Raw genomic sequence first — 18,549 nt, forward strand, 5'->3', positions numbered from 1 at the left:
AGCAATGCCCATGTGCGACAGGACTGGTAACTGAGCTGATTGACCATCTAATGTTATTCTGAACACATTATACATCATAAAATGAAATTAATCTAGAAGTATATCAGCTTTGTTGTATTCCTTCATGTAGCATAGACACTGTAGTAAAGTCTTTGGGCTTGTACAGCTGGCTTTGTAAAGACCAAATGAAGACCTTTCAGTACGATAATGAACTCCCTTTGAATTTAATAAAATACTGTATCTATGACAGATAGTACAATAAAACTGTTATTTTCATTCCCTATGAGAAAACTCATATTTGAAAAGGGAGAGAAAGGGCAAAAAATGGTAATCAATCTTATAATTAGATTCCAGGACCATAAAGCTATTGATTATGTTCTATGCAGGCACTGGATTAGTTAGCAGTTAAATATAAAGGGCTGTCTGAGCTGTAAAGTCACAGGATTTGAAGTTGAACAGTGTTCAGAAATGCTTAGTGCACTTGAGGAGTAGTCCCTTGTATATAAAAAGTTCTTGTTACCATGAAATGTGATAAAGTACTTCATCTGTCTGTGAAGACCACCTCAGTTTATATGAACTGTGAGCTCTTCTATCAAAGTCTTGTAGTGGGATTATAAAACCTTTTCACAGCACTGTTTTTATGTTAAATGATGCCCATGGCAGCTAGCCACTTGGACACTTTGTCATAGGCAAGTATTAATCCTTTATTCTAATTGTGTACACAACAAAATAAATGGGTGTTTAGCCTGATCTGTTCCTGAAGTGGACCATCAATAGGGGTTTCAGTGACAGGATTCAGAAGTGAAATTCTTAAATCTTCTGTTTGACTACAAAAATTCAGAGGAATGTCATTGTTTTTAGCTATAATACATTGCATTTCTTAAGGCCTAAGATTGTTTTTATGTGTTTGTGGACCCCTTAAAGGTAAAGCAGCTCAGTGCTGCGTGCCTCTAATCAGGAACAGAGGTGATCTCTCCCATTGAGGGTACCTGGCCTGGTGGTTGAAATGTTAAAATTTCCACTGCTGTGACTCAGACTCTGCTTTAGATGCCCTGAAACCCCATATTTTAAAGTAGAGAAATAGCAGGTAATGTTCCTGCTCTCTTTTTTACTTAGAAGCATGGGTCACTTAACCACTAATGATGTGGAAGACCTGGGTTCTTTTTGCACCAGTGCCTGAAGGGATTCAAGTCTGTCTCCCTCACATGCAAGGAGAGCTCAGTTTATGAGGCTTTTGTGATTTATGAGGTGCAGTTATGAGGCTCTTGTTCTGAGATGGGATCTTCTGATGCATCCTCTTCAAACTAGTCTGCTTTACAGGTTCTGAGATTTACAGGACAGCAGCAAGAGAGAGAAGAGAATGTTTTGATCAGAGTTTATTCTCTAGGCAAATTTTCAAGAATTGTTCTCAGCAGGATTTTTCTCTTAACTGGCTGTGTATTACCAGAGAGGTAATTCATGATATTTTGATTCTGTGAAAGACAGATGATTTTAGCATCTAATTCCTGCTGTGTGCTACTGGCAATCTACCCACATGTCACAATTTAGCACGTAAGCCAGAGCCTGCTGACAGCTGTGCTAGAGGAAGACAGGCTTACACCACCTCACACATTGCTTAGAAAATACACTTCACTGATTTAATCCAGTGATTATCTAAATCATGTAGACTCAGAACTCCAGACTGCCTCCTCAGTGTCATTATTTTCCTATAAAATGCAAAGTGAAGGTTGGTGTGAATCTCAGTTTTCCCAACTGAACCTTCCTTTTTCCACAGGAACTTCACTGCTGGAGTCTAGTGGCAGGTGGTGAGGGTGCTGGGTGGTTTAGCCCAGCACCAGCTGGACAGACAGTGTAATGTTCTGCTGCCCTGAGAAACCACTTTCCTTCTAGCCAAGTTAAGGTTTTTATTCAGTGTGATGGGGTTTTTTGTGTCGGGGATATTTTTTTTTCCTTCTTACAAAGTTAATTTGAAGCATGTAACTCTCTCTAGCACATAATTACTGAGGGTGTAGGAAACCTTCCTTGCCATCAGAATTTTCCATACATTTCTTGGGAAAATTGGCCTGTTCACAGTTAGTAGACCTGCTGTTCTTCACTGGTGCAGCAGTTACTGTGAAGTTTGTTGCTTGGGAAGTACACAGAAGATGAGCTTTTTGCCACGGCCAAATATCTGTAAAGATGGGCAGTAGCCACCAACCTTACTCTATGTAGTGGATTGCAAATCATGGAGTAGACAAGCTGTTGAAACAGCAAGAAGAGTACTGCAAAAGGGTATTACATATACTGTCAAAGCATGATTTTAATTTATTTATATCACTGTGCCTCTAGAAAACCAGTTTGGTGGGTGGGAGAGTGGTTGGATCTGTATCAACTACTTCTGTGTTGAGGAATAACATTTAGACCTGGTCCAGAGGAGGGCTACAAAACTGAGCAGTAGAATCTAACAACTCTGCTATGAAGAAAGGCTGAGACAGGAGTTGTTCACTGTGGAGAAGAAAAGTACCAGGGGAAGCTCCAGAAAGACCATATTGCAGCCTTTCAGTATTTAAACAGGGCTTATAAGAAAGATGAATAATAGTCTGTGGCAACAGCACAAGGGACAATGATTTTAAACTGAAAGTGCATGGATTTAGAGTGGACATAAGGAAGAGAAGTTTTATGATGATGTTGGTGAGACTCAAGAATCAGCTGCTCAGAAAAGCTGTGTATTCCTCGTCCTTGGAATGTTGAAGGTCAGGTTGGATGGGGCTTTGAATAACCTGGAGTAGTGAAAGATGTCCTTGCCTGCAGCAGGTGGGTTGACTGGATGGTCTTTCAAGGTCCATTTTCCAAGCCAAGTTTTCCTACAAGTCCCTACATTTGTGTTGTGAGTGTGTGCGGTAGTAGAGGTGAAATAGAGCAAAGTGGTGAGTGTGCAGGCATTCTGAAGGAGGTACCTGAGCTAAGCAATGGGCGCAGTTACACTGTGGCCCTGCCACAGGCAGCTCCACAGAGGAGCCATGGCCCTGTCTGTGCAGGTGATGTTCTGTGCCAGAACCTGTCTTCTGTGTTGCTCGACAGCAGAAGTCTTGAATTTCCAAAGTGAAGTTGTGAGATGCCAAGCCATTTATGAAGCAGCTGCACTTTACAGCCTACAGTTTTCTCCTGTTAGATTTTCATGCCTGTAACATGCAATTACATATATATTGAAGCTACAGATACTCTTTTAAATTCAGTGATAAAAGAATCCCGAAACCCAAGTGTGAATTCCCCTGTTTAATTTGTAATATATTAGGAGCTGTCAGTACTAATTAGCACTGTAAAATAGCTTGAGCATAAGACCCACATTCAACAAGAGTAATAGTGACTGTGTCTCAGAAGAAGCAGAATTTTGAGTGTTTGAATGTATGAGTGTTTGAGTGTTTGTTTGAATGCCTATTCAGAGATGTATTTGGTGTGCTCATCTCCATTTCGCCAAGCATGGTATTTATGGTTACTGGAAAAAGTGAGTGATTGAATCTATACTTTTTTTAGGTTACCTCATGCACCTCTCCCAAAGTAAACAAGCACACTGAGTTTGCAAGTTTTCCTTCTGAAGCAGAGCAGCAAGGCAGCACACATGTAGGGATCAGCTCTTGCAGTTTAAACTACTGCACTCCTCAAACAGTCAGGAAGAGTATTTGGGAATGCTTAGTACCCTTGGATCCTTCCCCTTTGTACAAATGTTGCTTTGTTAACAAAGGAAAGGGGTGAGGAAGAGGCAAGGAGAGAGGATTTAGGTCAACAAAAAACTCTGGGAATTTATTTCAAATGCACTAGCTGGTTATAATCAGTAAAGAAATAACAAAAGAGATCAGAAGATACCTGATGTGTTCTTTACCTAAAGTTTAAATGGGTCAATGTGTATCATTAACAATGGTTCATTCTAATATTTACTTCTCCCTCTCTTCCTTTATTTTAAAATAGAAACTTCTACTTTGAAGTAAAACGAATTATTCTGTTGAAAAATAATTTGTGCACCAAAATAAAAGCTTCCTTTTTTCCTTTTACATTTCTTCCATGTTTTCTTTTCACAAGCAAGGGAAATAGCTTGTGTCTGGTTGCCCCTGTCACCATGGGTAGCATATAAGGAGTTTTCTTTAAGTTGAAATGTATATCTCTGAGGGGGGGTTCAAGAGCATTGTTTTGCCTGAAGTTTAGTTTTAAGTGTCTAATATGGCATTTTTATATGCATTACTTGTTATCAAAACCCAATTGTTTTGTCTCTAACAAAATTTAATTTTAGGTATAGTAATATATTCTGAAGTTGATCTAAGCGTTGGAAATGAAGAGTTAATAAGCAGCTATTACAAACACCTTTGAAAGTTAATTCTTTTCTGTTTAAAAGCAATTAGTTCTTCAGAGCCAACTTGAAGTGATGTCATCCATAAGTAATAACATGGTGATCATAGTTTTGTATTAACTCTGCTCTGAGAAAAACAAGTAAATACCCAGTTTCTTCTGATGTGTAATAATATCACTGTACTATTGTTGGCTATTAAAAAATAATTAGTTTGAGTTCACTTTAGTTCAGTTGCTAAGATGTTTATTGTTTTAAGATTAAAAGTATAATGAAATATCGAGTGTGGAATATTGAGTTGTCTCAGATTTCAGAGGTGAGCCTTTCAAATAATGAAAGTTGTTACAGATACACATTGCAGGCTTTACTTTAGAGCAGGAGAAGTATTCTGAATAATGGTAGTTTGTTTTATGTTATTTCTATTCAGCCCTTAAAAGTCAGAAAGAATAAAATAATATAAAGAGGGTTTCATAGTTAGAATGCATTTAATTTTATATTAAGTATTACAGTGTTTTAGCTCTACTGTTACAGCTCTAAATTTGATATTGTAGTATGAGAAAATCTCTAGAGATTCTTCCCTACATTTCTCCTTCTGTAAAGTGGAAGTGTAGTCTATGTTATCTACATGTAAACGAGATTTCTGAAGACTAAAAATTTTGCAGTAATCAGTAAATGATTATTATTGTCATAGGATAAGAACTGAACCAAGGAAATCTTCATGGTCAGCTCCAGAGTATTGCATTAAATGGTCTGTACTGGAGTGTTTGTCTGCTGGTCCATGTGTGCTATCAGTGGGTTGTCCATCTCATTATCCACATGTTGTTCTACTTAGTCTTTAACTGTAAACTTTTTATAAAGGCTCAAAGTAGGTGAGCAGAGAGGGCTTGGTTTTTATTCTCGGTTTTTTCTCCTGTAACAATACGTAGTGTGATGTACCAGGACAGTGAATTGAGTCAAAATCCAGTCCAGAGGCATTAGGAATTAATTTTCCAAATATACATATTCATAGTTTATATGACTGTTTGCTTTAAGGGTAAAAAGTCAGAAATAGCCATCCCAATTCTACTTTTCCAAAAGCCATGCTAAAAGAACATTGGTGAGCCTAAGCTGAAGCAGTCTGCCTTTGGGCAGTGTTGGTCTGCCTTTGGGAGGAGGGCTGTCTGTGCTAGTTTTGCTCAGACCCTTGGTGGACCATTCCTGCAATATGCATTTCTTGTCTTCATTTTCTGTGGACGAGTGTCACAGAGGGACAGGATGTTTCACCAGCAGGTTTCTGGGATGCCTGCTGACAGCAGAGGAATGGTGAACCTCAGCAGTTTCAGGTCCCAGGCACTGGTGGGGCATTTTGCTTTACTGGGCACAAGCCTTTTTGTGTGGTCACTCCAAGCTTGGCTTGCCTGCCTCCTTGTCTCCAGGCTGGCACATGCCCTAGCACCTGGCCAACCCCTGCAGCCTTTCCAGCCAATCCCTCACCCAGAGGGATGAGCACCATCTCCTTCCCACCCTCATCTTCAACTTGTAGGCCTCCCTGTTGGATCTGAGGTGACATCAGGTGACTTAATGCTTTCTGTAGGATTTAAAGTGCATGATTTCTTTAATTTACAGACTCACTTGACATGACCCCTTGGAGCCTGGGTCCCATTACTGGTAGTATCCCAGCCTTCCCAGCCAAGACTTACCATATAACTTTCCCCTTTCAGACAGTTCCCAACCTAATCTCTGCATTTTGTCTGCCTCTGTAGGTCTTTTTTTCTTGCCAGTGTTATTATTTTCATAAATTTGGCTGGTTTTCCTTCCTTGAGGTCAGCTCATGTCCACCTCAATGCTGCCTGCTCCCGGAGGAAGGGCGGCAGTGGGAAGCAGGCAAGGATTCCAAGGGGCTTAATGAGGCAGACTGCTTTCACCCAGGTTAAAGAGCTTGGAGTAGAGCTACCCACGCTTGGAGGTTGAGAGGTTTTGGACATACAAACTCAGGCCATGTTCCCTCAGTAGCAGTGAACAGTACCAGCTATGTTTGTTTTACTAGGACCAGCAATAAGTTTGAGGAACAGACCACAGAAAGTGTTAGTTTTAGTAAAACTTGAAATATTTTCTCTCTGGAGTGAACACTTGTTTTTTAAGCCACTGAAAGGGTTAATTTCAGTCAGACCTAACTGTACCTATCTCTGTGCCATCTATTTATTTTACTGGAGAAATGTCGACACTGAGTGCAGCCTCAGCTGGGAGGTCAGAAGAACAAAATTAATTTAAACTTCAGCTTGAAGGATAGTAAACAGAAGGAGGTTCATTTGGCAAGATGAATTCTTCTGGTGGAAATGAAGATGAACAATGACAAGCAAGGAAAGACATGGAGAAGCTCAGTTGCAGAGGGTGGATGACACACTAGATCAGAGTTTCAGGCATGGCACCTCTGTCACCGCTGCCTACATGTCCAGTAGGTGCACAGGTACTGAAGCAGTTAACAGAGACCCTCATGCCTCAGAGCAAGCCTGAGTAATGAGCAATGATTTAAAGGAGCACTGCACAGTCTTTTGTGACTTTTCCACATCAGCCCTATTTACCAGATGCACAGAGCCCAGATCAAAGGCCGATCTGGTCATGGCTGAGTTTTGCCTCAACTCAGTGACAGCTTGAGGTGGTTAAAGGGTACAAATAATAGTTTCCTGCATTATTTGTCATAGTCCTTTTTGCTAATATACTTATGAATATTTCTGAGTAAAGTGCAGGGTAAGAAAATGTATACCAAAACTTCATCATCAAAAATCTTAACTTAGAAAATTGTTGACTGCAAATTTTTTTTCAGGCTTTCAATGTTTTCATTGTAAGTTGGGGGGAAGGGTTAGAAGGGGAGCTGCTAGGTGATTGTATGAATTCTTGTTGTCTAGAATTTTACAAACTAATTTTTTTTAAAATCCCCTAAATTGAATTGGGGTAATATAATATTTTTCCTGGTATTTTACCTTCCCTTTACCAGCTGTTTATGGATCTACCATTTATTAGAAATTATTTTCACATCTAAAATGGATCAGTACAAGGAATACAAATATATTGCCAATATTCTTTTTATGGTTAAGCAAGTAATGATCCAAGCATTGCACTTTTATTAGATTTGTTTCTCTTCAAGACTTGTGTCATAGCAATGAGCATTAATTTGTTTCTTTCAATGACTTCTTCCTTTGACAGAGCATTCTAGTAACACTTGTCAAATATAAGTAAAACATCTAAGCTGAACATCTAGTGTTCTGAATGTGTTCATGATTTAGGGAACAAGGTTTTGTTACGGTTTTGTTGCTTATCAAAAATATCACAGCAGGCCCATGTAGAATTTGAGGTACTGAGAATTTGTCCAGATTTTCAAGATATGGATCTTTTTTACATTTAACATACTAGATAGTACAGGGTCAGATTAGTTTGTTTGGTCTATAATCACTCATTTTTCCTTCTGTCCTGTTATAGAAATCCTTGGATTAACCTGTCAGTTTTGGGACAGGAGAGTTGGATGCAAAGTAATGTTAACGCTTATGTTTTTGCAATTATATTATTTAAGAAAAAGTCATTTCGTATTAGATGTATTTGCACTTACTGTTAAACGTGTTTAAAAATTAATGCTGTTTGCATAGGGATCTCCTTTCATTTTGAAGCATGTGTCCCCAGTCCTAATTTGAAGTGTTACTACAAGTTGCAGCACGTGGTACTTTTTTTAATGTTGAAGTAGTTGTGGAATAACATCATAGTGTCACTGATCAGAAAAAGTTAGAAGATAGTGTTGACAGCCTTGGAGCTTGAATTCTGCTTGTGTGTTTATGAATGGTTGATTTGCATTTGGTCTCCTCATTTCTTAGGTAATTCTCTTTTTATTTTGGAGCATCCTCCGTAGATTCTACACATTTAACAACGCTCAGCTAACAAGGCCACCTGTGCCTCATAGGATATGCTATGGGAGTTTCTTTAGCCACTTCAGACTCACAAAGAGAATAGAAATACTATTTTTAGGCCTTGAGGGTTGGAAACCTCCACTTTTAAATCAAACTTCCAAGTGTTATGCAGAGATAATGATACATTAAGTGAATCATGAGTATTTTAAAGTGGATATCTCTCAGTCTCTACTGTTAAATGATTTCCAGTTTGGTTAAATGCATTTTCATGGAGCCTTTTTTTATTTTAATAATTCCTTGACTTTACCCTCTGCCTTTCTCAGCACCGGTTGCTGCTTTTATAAAAGCTTCCATATGAGTCATTGTGAGAGAGTCTGAGTCAACCTTACTTGGCAGTGCCATCTTTTGGGGTTCTCTTTTCTTGCCTGGAACAAAATTTAACCTTGACCCTGAGCAACTATTTGTTGAAAACTGACAGTAAGACACATTTTAATGTGTGCTTCCAGAAATAAAGCAGAATGATCTCGTTGTCTTGCATTTTGCCCTCTTCTCCAGCATGACCTCCTGTGTTTCTCCAGTGCGTCCAAGCTGAGCAGTTCTGTGAGCCTGGAAAAGCCTACAGGAGCAGCCTTGAGCAAAAAGGCAGAAATGCCTGTTCTCTTGGTGCTTTAGCATGTGGAAACAAAATTTTAAGTATTTTGCTCTGTTTTAGTTTTCAGCTGTGTGTGTGTTTGTCCTTCTGCCTTTATACAGCTGTCTGTTACTGCTGTACTGGTGCATCCTTCATGTATAGATTAATAATAATAGCCTCATCTCAAATTGAGCATAGTTGAGTCTTGGATGTGTCATCTTTTCAGAGGGATAGCAGAGTGTTTAAAGTAGAGCTTGTTCAGTTCATATTTTTGCAGATTGTATTACTTCTTTTTCTGAGAGTATTTTGTTGCTTTGGTTCAAGTGAGGATTTTCAGGCAGAAGCGAATATTGTGAAAGTAATTTCCCATGCTGGGAAGGGGTTTTGAAAAACATCTCTTCCTGTAACTTCAAAGAGAATTCACTCCTAGATTAGCAAAATAAGCCCTCCAAGTAAAGCTCTGGGTACTTCAGCCACAACCTACACGGCTTTTTGAAGTGCCCAGGCTGGTACTTACCCTAGCTAGCTGCAGCCTCTGTGCTCGTCAATTGCCCACAAGGTGGGGTAGGACAAGACCTGACATAGGCAGATATATTTCATGGCCAGCACCTACAGAACTGCAGTTTCAGGGGCATGAACTTTCTACCGTATCACGAGAAAGATAAGAAAAATATTCCATTTTAATTTTAAAAGCAAACTGTGTGGAGCACACCATGTTCTAAACCCAATCCACCTGCTCATCTCATGGTATCAGAGTTGTAAGCACATCTGTGTGCTATGCAAAAGCAAAATGACTCCTTCTACAGCAAGTGGGTTTTGTAATTTAAAATGTGTTGGTTTTCATTGACTGTGAAGTGTTAGAAAATCTTTGACCTGCACAGTATTTCTGATTATTAAGGTTTCACCCTCCAGGCATCATGACCAGAGCTGAAAGCTGCTCTAGCTGGGCACACGTTCTGCACTGCCTGCCCAGGAGAAGCTGCATGCTTGCACTGCCGAGCCTTGGTGTTTTGGTGCTGCAGTGGCAATGACGGGGTTAAAATTGTGGCGAGCTTTTCAGATAGAGTATGATTTTTCTTATCTCAGTCTTCTTTAACACTGACAAAACGAAATCATCTTGTCTAAAATTGCTCCTGCTGGAGCAGAATGAGGTGGGAGAGCATAATGAAAACCAAGAAGGGGTTTTGTGTGATTTTGACTGAAGAGTTAAATGCTTAGCAATTTATTTTTTAACTTCCTGTCCTCAAAGCTAGCTTATTTTATAAACGCTAAATTTAGTGTGTTCTGTTTCCGTCATCAAGGACAGCTTTTTTGGTATGCTTTCTTACAAAATGTTTGACCTTGGGAGATTGCTGCCAGAAAGGAAGACACTTCAAAAGCTGACAGCTGATTGTTGAAGGTTTGTAAACTCTGTTGTGTGGCTCAGTTGTGTGGGCTCAGTAGAAGTCCACAAAGGCTTAAAGACTCACCGTGGCTTAGTGCCCTGTGAAGCTGGTGAACTGCAAGGAGGTGTCATGATGAGCTGCTGACAACAAAATGATTTTTGCTTTTTCTCTGGTTTTAACCTCAGCTGTGTGGAAACTGTGAGCTCTTCATGGCTTCTTTAGGGTAGGACACAGTGCTAATATACAGAGGAGTTGCCATGAGTAGAATAAGAGTAGATTTAAAAGGGGCTGTTGCAAAATTTCCTTAGAAATTAAGAGGAGGTGGAATTCAGGGGGCTGGAAGGAAGATGAAGAACTGTGCAGGAAAGGATGGCTGCCCAACAGACAGGATGTTACCAGCCACGGTGTCACCGTGTTTTGCTCCAGGTATTGTGGCTGCTTGCGAGGCAGACTGGTTGTTTTTCCTTAACGGTCTGGGAAGAAGGAGTAAGGAATGCTTTTTTATTCAGCCAAAAAAATCTTTGTGAATAGGGAAATCACGTGTTATGTTCCTGGTGGTATTTATTAATGGCAAGCTAATGAAACAGAGGACTGCAGAGAATACTGGTGTACAGCTTTAAAAGGGCAGACACAAAAAGCATGAGCCAAGAGCATTGATTAATAGAGGCTGCAGCTTTATTAAAAAGCCTTTTCTAGCAGAGAGCCATCCTTACCTGCTTTCCAATTCTGGCTCAGCCTGGATTGGAGTGGATGGTGAACAGCTAAGGATACAACAGCAATGCTGCTGAGATTTGCTTCCAAGTCCCAGCTGGTGGCAGGGCTGAAGCTGTCCCTCTCCATTGTACCAGTGGGCTGAGCAGTGAGATGAAGGAGGCCACGTGGAGATGTAACCCCTCATGTTGTGTTTCCATGGTCTGGGCTGGTGTCCAGGGCAGCCCACTGAATTACAGAGACCTTAGGATGAACCCTTTCTAAGCCACCAAATGTTCTGAAAGCTGCCAAACTCTCAGCAACAGAGTTTAGACTGCTAAAACCAAAATGAAGTTTGCAAAACCAACACAGATGCTTTTGGGAGCCAGACAGGAAAAGCCTGCTTCAGATGCCCAAAGTAGCAATCTTCTGAGCCCACACCACCACCACCACAAGAAGCCCAGTTCACTAGATGAGAATGGAAAGACAGAGAGACAGAAGAAATCTGTTTTTTTCCCTTCAGGTTGAGCTGACAGAATGGCCGAAGGTACACTGAATATCACAGCCACAGCTTTATTATCTTCTCAGTTGGAAAATATGTAGTTCCATTAGTTAAAACTAACAACAACACTCAGTGTCTAGGAAAATGAACAGGTGTTTCTCAGTTAATAACATTAGTGGGAGATGCTAAGAAATAGTGTTCTGAGAATTCAGCCATTCCTTTTGGCTTCCTTGCTGCTCTTCTTCCTGTAGTTCCTCATTCTGGAATAGCTGTCATTATTGGGAGAAGTTTACTTATACCATTCATTTTCAGAAAATAATGATAAATTTAATGTTCCAAGTTTTGGTTCACATACTGATTAAATAGAGTTTTGGCAACTTAGATAAAATCTGAGGTCATGGAGGAGCATATACCACTTGTAGCTCACTGTAAGGGAGTGTAAGTGTTGGGGCAGATCTCTTTGTTTACCACCAGCAGAAGAAAATATAGCACTTGCTTACAATTTTTGTCTTAAATATAAGACATACAAACCTGTTTTGACAAGGATTTTGCTGGTTTTTGTAATGTCAGCTGACATCAGTCACATCCTGAATTTACCAAACAAAGGGCATCCTTAGTCTTAGAGTTTTGTCAGGGAAAGGCAGCTATGGAAGGGCTTGCCAGTTGGCATCCTGTTTGGAGAAATTCATGAAGGGATTGTAAAGGTTTCGAGATTTGTTTCACTGCTGAAGACTGAAATAATAATATCAACTGCATTACCATAGTACATAGAAGAGACTGTGTGACCCCTCCAGCAGCTCTGGACAAGAAGAGAGTACCCAGGGAATGATATAGGGAATGTAAGGAATGTACAAACAAAAGTAAATGTAGAAGAGTTGTTAAAAGAGAGTGATTTGTTGGATAGTCTGAAGTTACATCTTACTTTTTTCTGAATTCTCAAAGGAGTAGGTGTAATTACTGTAGTGAAACAAAGGTATGTTCTTAGCACAACTTAGAAAAATCTGTAAGTCGTGACCTGTGCTTTGTCTCAAAGACCATTAACTCTATCCATGGAACAAATACTTTGTGTGATGTCAGCTACAGGGGGGTTTGGGGTTCTTTACTCTTCTTGTGAGGGACCTAGTGCTGCTTGCTGCAAAGCCAGGTAAGACTTTGGGGCAGATGCACCCTGTTTGGCAATAGCTTTTGAGATCCCTTGTGTTCAGTCCCTTGTGGCAGTGGGTCAGCCTGATATCTGCCTCTGGCACCCAGGGAAAACCTGGAGTAAAGAAACGTAGGATTTCTTGAACGATGAATTTATCTACACTGTGGATAGAGCTGGTGATTCACGCTGCTTCTAGATGACATTTGTGTGGCCATGTGCATGAGGGGATCCCTCATCTCTCTTGCACAAGCTGATGCCATTTATCCCTCTCCTCTCAATCATTTAAGATAGGAGATGCTGCCTTGGTCTTACGAGGGTTCAGGTGCAGGTGTCCCTCTCCAGTTTGCCTTTGCTCTGGTGCCTGTCTGTTCAGTTCAACAGGACCAGTCTGTCTGCCCAAGTGCATGTAGGTGAGACTTGTCAAGATCTGACAAATTACCTTCCTGTGCCATGTATGTTCATGGTTTTATCTTTATGAGGCATGGAGGGGGGTCACATTATGGACATCAGCCAGGATAAGGTGTTTCAGAGGAAGTTACCAGGAATCATCACCTGACAATTACAGGCAGGTTTGCCTTCTTGAGGAAGAGCTTTATGTAGCCTTGTCACTCATGGCTGGTTATGTGCTTTGAAAAGTAACCTGTTCTTCACTTTGTGTTCTTTTTAGCAGAATTTCCCATTGTCTTTATGAAAAGGGATATTTTGCTTTTGTTACTTGTATTACAACAGAATAGCCTGTTATCCAGGGTTCAGGTGAATCCATTATTTAGATGGTGGTCCCTTTTTTTAAGTTGATTTGTGTATGAACAGAGGAAGAGAACATTCCAGAGATATTCTTGCTTTCAGATGGGGAGGAATGTCAGATCTGAGAACCATCTAAATCAGCTGAATAGATGAGATCTACTAGAACATCTCATCTTTCAGCATGCCAGGAATAATATCCAGTTAGGTCCTTATTACTGCAGTTTTCAATATAAATGTTTGTATTTTCTTTTTTTCAACAGAATTTCATTCTCTGTTGAGGCTTGACTCTGACTCAAAACAAGGAAGTCTTTTCTTGGAAATATTTAATGTAGTTGATTATAAAAACCCCAAAGGGAATTCATAGCTTGATTGATTGTTAGTTTATTGACAGTAGATGCATTAAAATATTTCTAGCTTACATATTTCTGACTTAATATTTTTCGATATTTTGTAAATACTGTAATCTAGAGATGAAGTTAATGCATTTAGAGCTGCTTAGGTCTGTACAGGGAATAATTGTTTTGGGTCAAGTGATGTTTGAAGGAGCAGTGTTCTGTGTTGAGGTTGGGGTTTGGTTCTACACTGTGTGACTGCCTGTCTGTAGAGAAGCTCTGCTGCAGTGCAGTGCCATGGAGTTCCTTAGCTAAGGAGCTGAGAGCTTGCTTTGTCTTAGACCAGATTATCGATGGGCATTTCCATCCTTGCTCTGCCTGGCGAAAATTACTTGAAAAAACATCATTAAAGACTGGTTATTAATGATGTACTGTCAAAATGGAAAGATTATATCAAATGAACTTCTCTAGGGATCTGTCTTTGGTCTAGCATTATTCAAAAATTCTATTAACTTCTTTGATGACAGAAATAAGGGAAAAACTATAAAAATAGCAGACGGCACCAATCTAGAATAAATTCAGTCCAACCAGCTTTGAAAGAATTAATCTAAAGCATAAAATTATTTTGTGAAGTGAGGAAAATTGTTCTCAATTAGTATGGAAATAATAATAATAATAACAATGGGGAAGGCTGTTTAATGGGCTAGTTCAGAATAATGAATTGCTGTAACCATTGCTCAGTCTGACAGGGCAGTTGTACAAATGCTTGGCTCTGTACTGACCTGTAAGTTCATTACCAGTGAACATTCAGAATGCAGAAGTCAAACATAGAACTGAAGGACTGAGACTAGCATAAGGCACCTTCTGAAATATGTTGTAAACACAACTTCAAAGATCACTGTAAAAAGCAAATGGGTACTAAGGCTTGTCCTTTTAAAGCAGACATGACAGAAAGAAACAGCCAGGTCTGCCTAGTCTAGAAGAAGGTAGACAAGTAGGGGGAAATTACAGTCTTGGAGCATGCAGAAAGTTGTTTGAGAAATGGTGATAACCATTTTTTCTTCATGTCTGAGTGATGATGACACAAGGAAGTAATGCTGTGGTTTAAAATTTGATGTTGGGAAAAAATGTTCTGTCAATATAAATAGTTTTTACTGCTGAAGATGCTGAAAGTTTTGTCATTAGTGACTTTGCATAGTGCAAAGAAGCAGGATGATTTTGTACTGTTAATCCTGACACTTTCTAAGGAATGGGAGTAGAATTTTTATTCTTTTTAATACTCTATTCAAATAGAACATGCTTGTGCTTTCTAACATGATTTGTACTTTAAAATTATGAGCTGACCCAAGAAAAGGGACTAAGTTCTGTGGCTTTCAGATCAAGTTGTGCGGTGTGCATTAGCAATTGGGTGTGCAAGTCATCTTTAGCCACATGTGTAACTATGTCCCTTTGTTCTTCCTCAGCAGTCTCCAAACGTCCACAACTACCCAGATATGGATGCTGTACCCTTGTTACTAAACAACATGAAGGCCGACCCCACGGAGGATTCATTATCTACAGACCATTTCCAAACACAGACTGAACCAGTGGACTTGTCAATAAACAAAGCCAGGTCGTCCCCTACAGCAGCTTCATCTTCCCCGGTTTCCATGACAGCATCAGCCTCCTCCCCTTCCTCTACTTCTACTTCTTCTTCTTCCAGTCGGCCAGCTTCATCCCCCACAGTAATAACATCAGTCTCCTCAGCAGCATCTGTACCGTCAGTATTAACTCCAGGTCCTCTTGTGGCCTCTGCATCTGGTGTTGGAGGCCAGCAGTTTTTGCACATTATCCATCCAGTACCACCTTCAAGTCCCATGAACTTGCAGTCCAACAAAATGAGTCACGTGCACCGTATCCCCGTGGTGGTACAGTCGGTACCTGTTGTCTATACAGCTGTGAGATCACCTGGGAATATGAACAACACTATAGTAGTACCACTGTTGGAGGATGGGAGAAGCCATGTCAAAGGTAAGGTGGACCCAGTTATGTGCATCTGTGGCATCTCTGAAACTGGTCTTGTATGAGAAAAACATAATGACAATTGTAAAGTTGTTAGTTTCCATACTTACTGTGTTGTTGCTGAAAAGACGTACAAGTTACACAATTTGCAGGAACCTTTAAAAATCTTATCCCAGATGATCTTTAAAGTAAATAAGTTTTTAAATTAAGATTGGGTTTAGCAGTGGTGTTAGATGCTCAGACAACTTGTGGCAGGTCCTGAGAGAAATAAGTCCTCCCCAGAGGCTGAAGAAGTAGGAGAATGGAAAAAATGTCAGTGTATGATATTTATGACAATATATAAAACATCATAGATGAACATGGAAAACTCACCAGGTGTTTCAGATTTAGCAAGGAGGAGGAATGTCAGAGGGATTGTTCCCCAGCAAGGAGAAAGCAATCATCAGGCTCTAGGAATGTGTGAAGGAAGGGCTTGTGGACCAAAGAGCATTAGCAGATGCAGAGAAGTAGGTTTTACTAAGCTTAAGGAGTGGCAGTGCAATACTTTGAATTAGGTTTCTTCTTCCAGATTAAACAGGAGAAGGGAAGGAAGCCACCCAGAATGTTTATGTTGGGAATGAGTTTTGCAGACACGGGACCCAAGAGGCACAGGGAGGTGTGAAGGGAGGAAGAGGCACATGTCAGAAGGACAGATACACTCTTGAGGTGTCCAAAGAACACAGAAAGGGGAGCTGGAAAGCAAGAAAGAGTGAGAACCCAACAGTTACTGAGGGAGCAAAAGCTTGTTAGGGATAGTGAGATGATGGGTGGAGTGAGGAAAGAAAAAATAGATGTGCCCAGAAACTTTGGAAGCACAGCTTTTAAAGGGGGCATTAGTGACAGAGATGGGAATATGAGGAAAGGATTGAGATACTCATTTCAAGGCTCATTGCACGTGAGTGAATAAAATAGGGTAATTTTCTCTTGAAATGAGGTATTGCTTGAGGCAGAAAGGAAGGGTATTGACAGATAACCTTACTTTGGGGCTTATGAGACTGCAGGACATTTAGTCTTATAATATCTCTTGTGTTCCTAACTGCATAGTGAACAGGTCTCAACAACTTGTTTCTTACCTCTCATGTGTGTTTTTCATGAACTGGCAACTGTGTGTTATTGTACAGGCCTACAGTGATGGGTCATTCAGATGTTTAGGGGCATCCTCTTGTGTATTAGTCTGTGACTCTCCTACTGTTCCCTCACTACCCAAAGGGGGACTCTGCCCTCTCAGTAGGCTTGGACATGGCAAATGAACTCATTGTTGATTTGAGTCTAGTTTTAAGCCTCAAAATTATGGTTTAAGTTTTATTGCACTTCATACAGTGATGTAATTTTAGCCCTTTGTGCCTTTCTGTCAGTAAATTATGAATAACACTAGGACTTCGTACCATGTAGTCTAGGAAAAAAAACCCCAAACAAACAGAAAAAGGAAAGTTTTAGTCTGTATTTTGATTTTGGGGCATCAAGGTGGACCCAACCATGAGCTAATTGAGAAATTTTCCTGTTTGTTTTCTTTTCAAAGGTGCTAGCTGGCTGTGGTAGTAGTCTCCTCTGTAGGAAGCAGCTCCTGATCTTGTAAAACTGGAAATTCACTACCCCAGTTTCATCAACAAAATTCCAGAATTTAATGTGCTGTAGGGATTTCAGCCCATGCCCTCCATGCCTTCAGACCTGCCCTGACAATATGGCCTTTGTGCTCTAATTGGTAGAGGTCATTAGCCATTAGCCCCTGCATCATCTATTAATGCACTGTTACACTAAAAGAAGGTATTAACAGTTCTTCAGTTTATTAATTTTTTCTCATGAGTTGAACTCATTTTGTTGTCCTTAATTCTTTTGATTAAGAAGTTCAGGTTAATTTAAATAAATACAATAGAAGTAAATTGGGCAGCAATCCACTCTAGGTAGTAATCTTTTATCAGCTTTTGCTGGAGTGTTTTTCATTCTTTAGTGCAAAACAATATAAATAATTCAATGCAGTTATATTGCACAAATTAACCAATTAAATTAGTTTAATATGTGTGCAGACTAAATTCTCTTCAATAATCAGCTCTTGTGCTGATAACAAAAAATAAATGTACACAGATCCTAACAGGACATTGTTGCCAAATTGAATTACTTCCTAATCCTCTAGTAGCTGATGGACAAATGCAGGTTTGGAGTCATCTAGACTCACAGCTTTCAACTTCTACATGAATGCTGCTAATTTTCAGAAACAGAAAAATATGCACACTGAAACAGTTGATCCACAGAGAGCATCAGCAGCATAATCCCTGTGTTATTGCTGCATTGGTGCTAATTCAGAGACAATGTTGATGATCCAGGAGTGCCAGTTGGGAAGCACTTAAAGTTATGTTTTGCATGACCCTTTATCTAAGCCCTTTTCACACAATTGAGACTAAGGCACTTTCCTGAAAAGAGGTATTTTTAATATGAAAATTACATCAGACCTGAGCTCAGGCACCTCCTGTTTTTCTAGGTTTCAGGTGCTGAGGGGAGCAAATACTAGAAACAGGGCACAGAGAAAAGCTTTTTCTTTGTTATTCCCAATTTTATTTTTCTCATGTTGAATTGTCCTCTTCCTTCCAGGTTTGACTAGAACCATTTAATTTTTAGGTTTTTTTGCAAAACCTTCTCAGGCTGTCACCATCTCTCTAATACTGTCTCCAGGTGTTTTGCACAGGTGGCTTTCTGCTTGCCCTGATGCCTCCCAGACCTCCTTTCTCTCTCTCTCTCACTCTCAGACAAAACTCTCCTGGTGCCTGCTTTTTTAGGCAGTTCAAGCAAATAGTTCTTTCTTCATGTTCTGTTTGAATATTCTCTTCCCTCTGGCACAAGAAGTGGCTACTTTGTCTTCTGTTTCCCTGTCTTTTTCTATTTCTCTAGTTTTT

The 18,549-nt window shown here is 40.0% G+C and overlaps 1 protein-coding gene across 5 annotated transcripts in view; it reads left to right on the plus strand.

Annotated features, from left to right (window-relative positions):
* The window catches only part of KLF12 (KLF transcription factor 12), a 234,253-nt gene that overhangs the window by 127,708 nt on the left and 87,996 nt on the right, over window positions 1-18,549 (plus strand). For 3 of the 5 annotated variants that reach the window (XM_077173609.1, XM_077173612.1, XM_077173610.1), the window contains exon 4: window positions 15,085-15,631. In XM_077173609.1, the coding sequence (XP_077029724.1) occupies window positions 15,085-15,631 (547 nt within the window). The remainder of the gene's footprint in view (window positions 1-15,084; window positions 15,632-18,549) is intronic. The other 2 variants (XM_077173611.1, XM_077173613.1) reach the window with 1 other exon arrangement.

This window comes from Agelaius phoeniceus, chromosome 2 (assembly GCF_051311805.1).
Source record: "Agelaius phoeniceus isolate bAgePho1 chromosome 2, bAgePho1.hap1, whole genome shotgun sequence".
Classification (NCBI taxonomy): Eukaryota; Metazoa; Chordata; class Aves; order Passeriformes; family Icteridae; genus Agelaius; species Agelaius phoeniceus.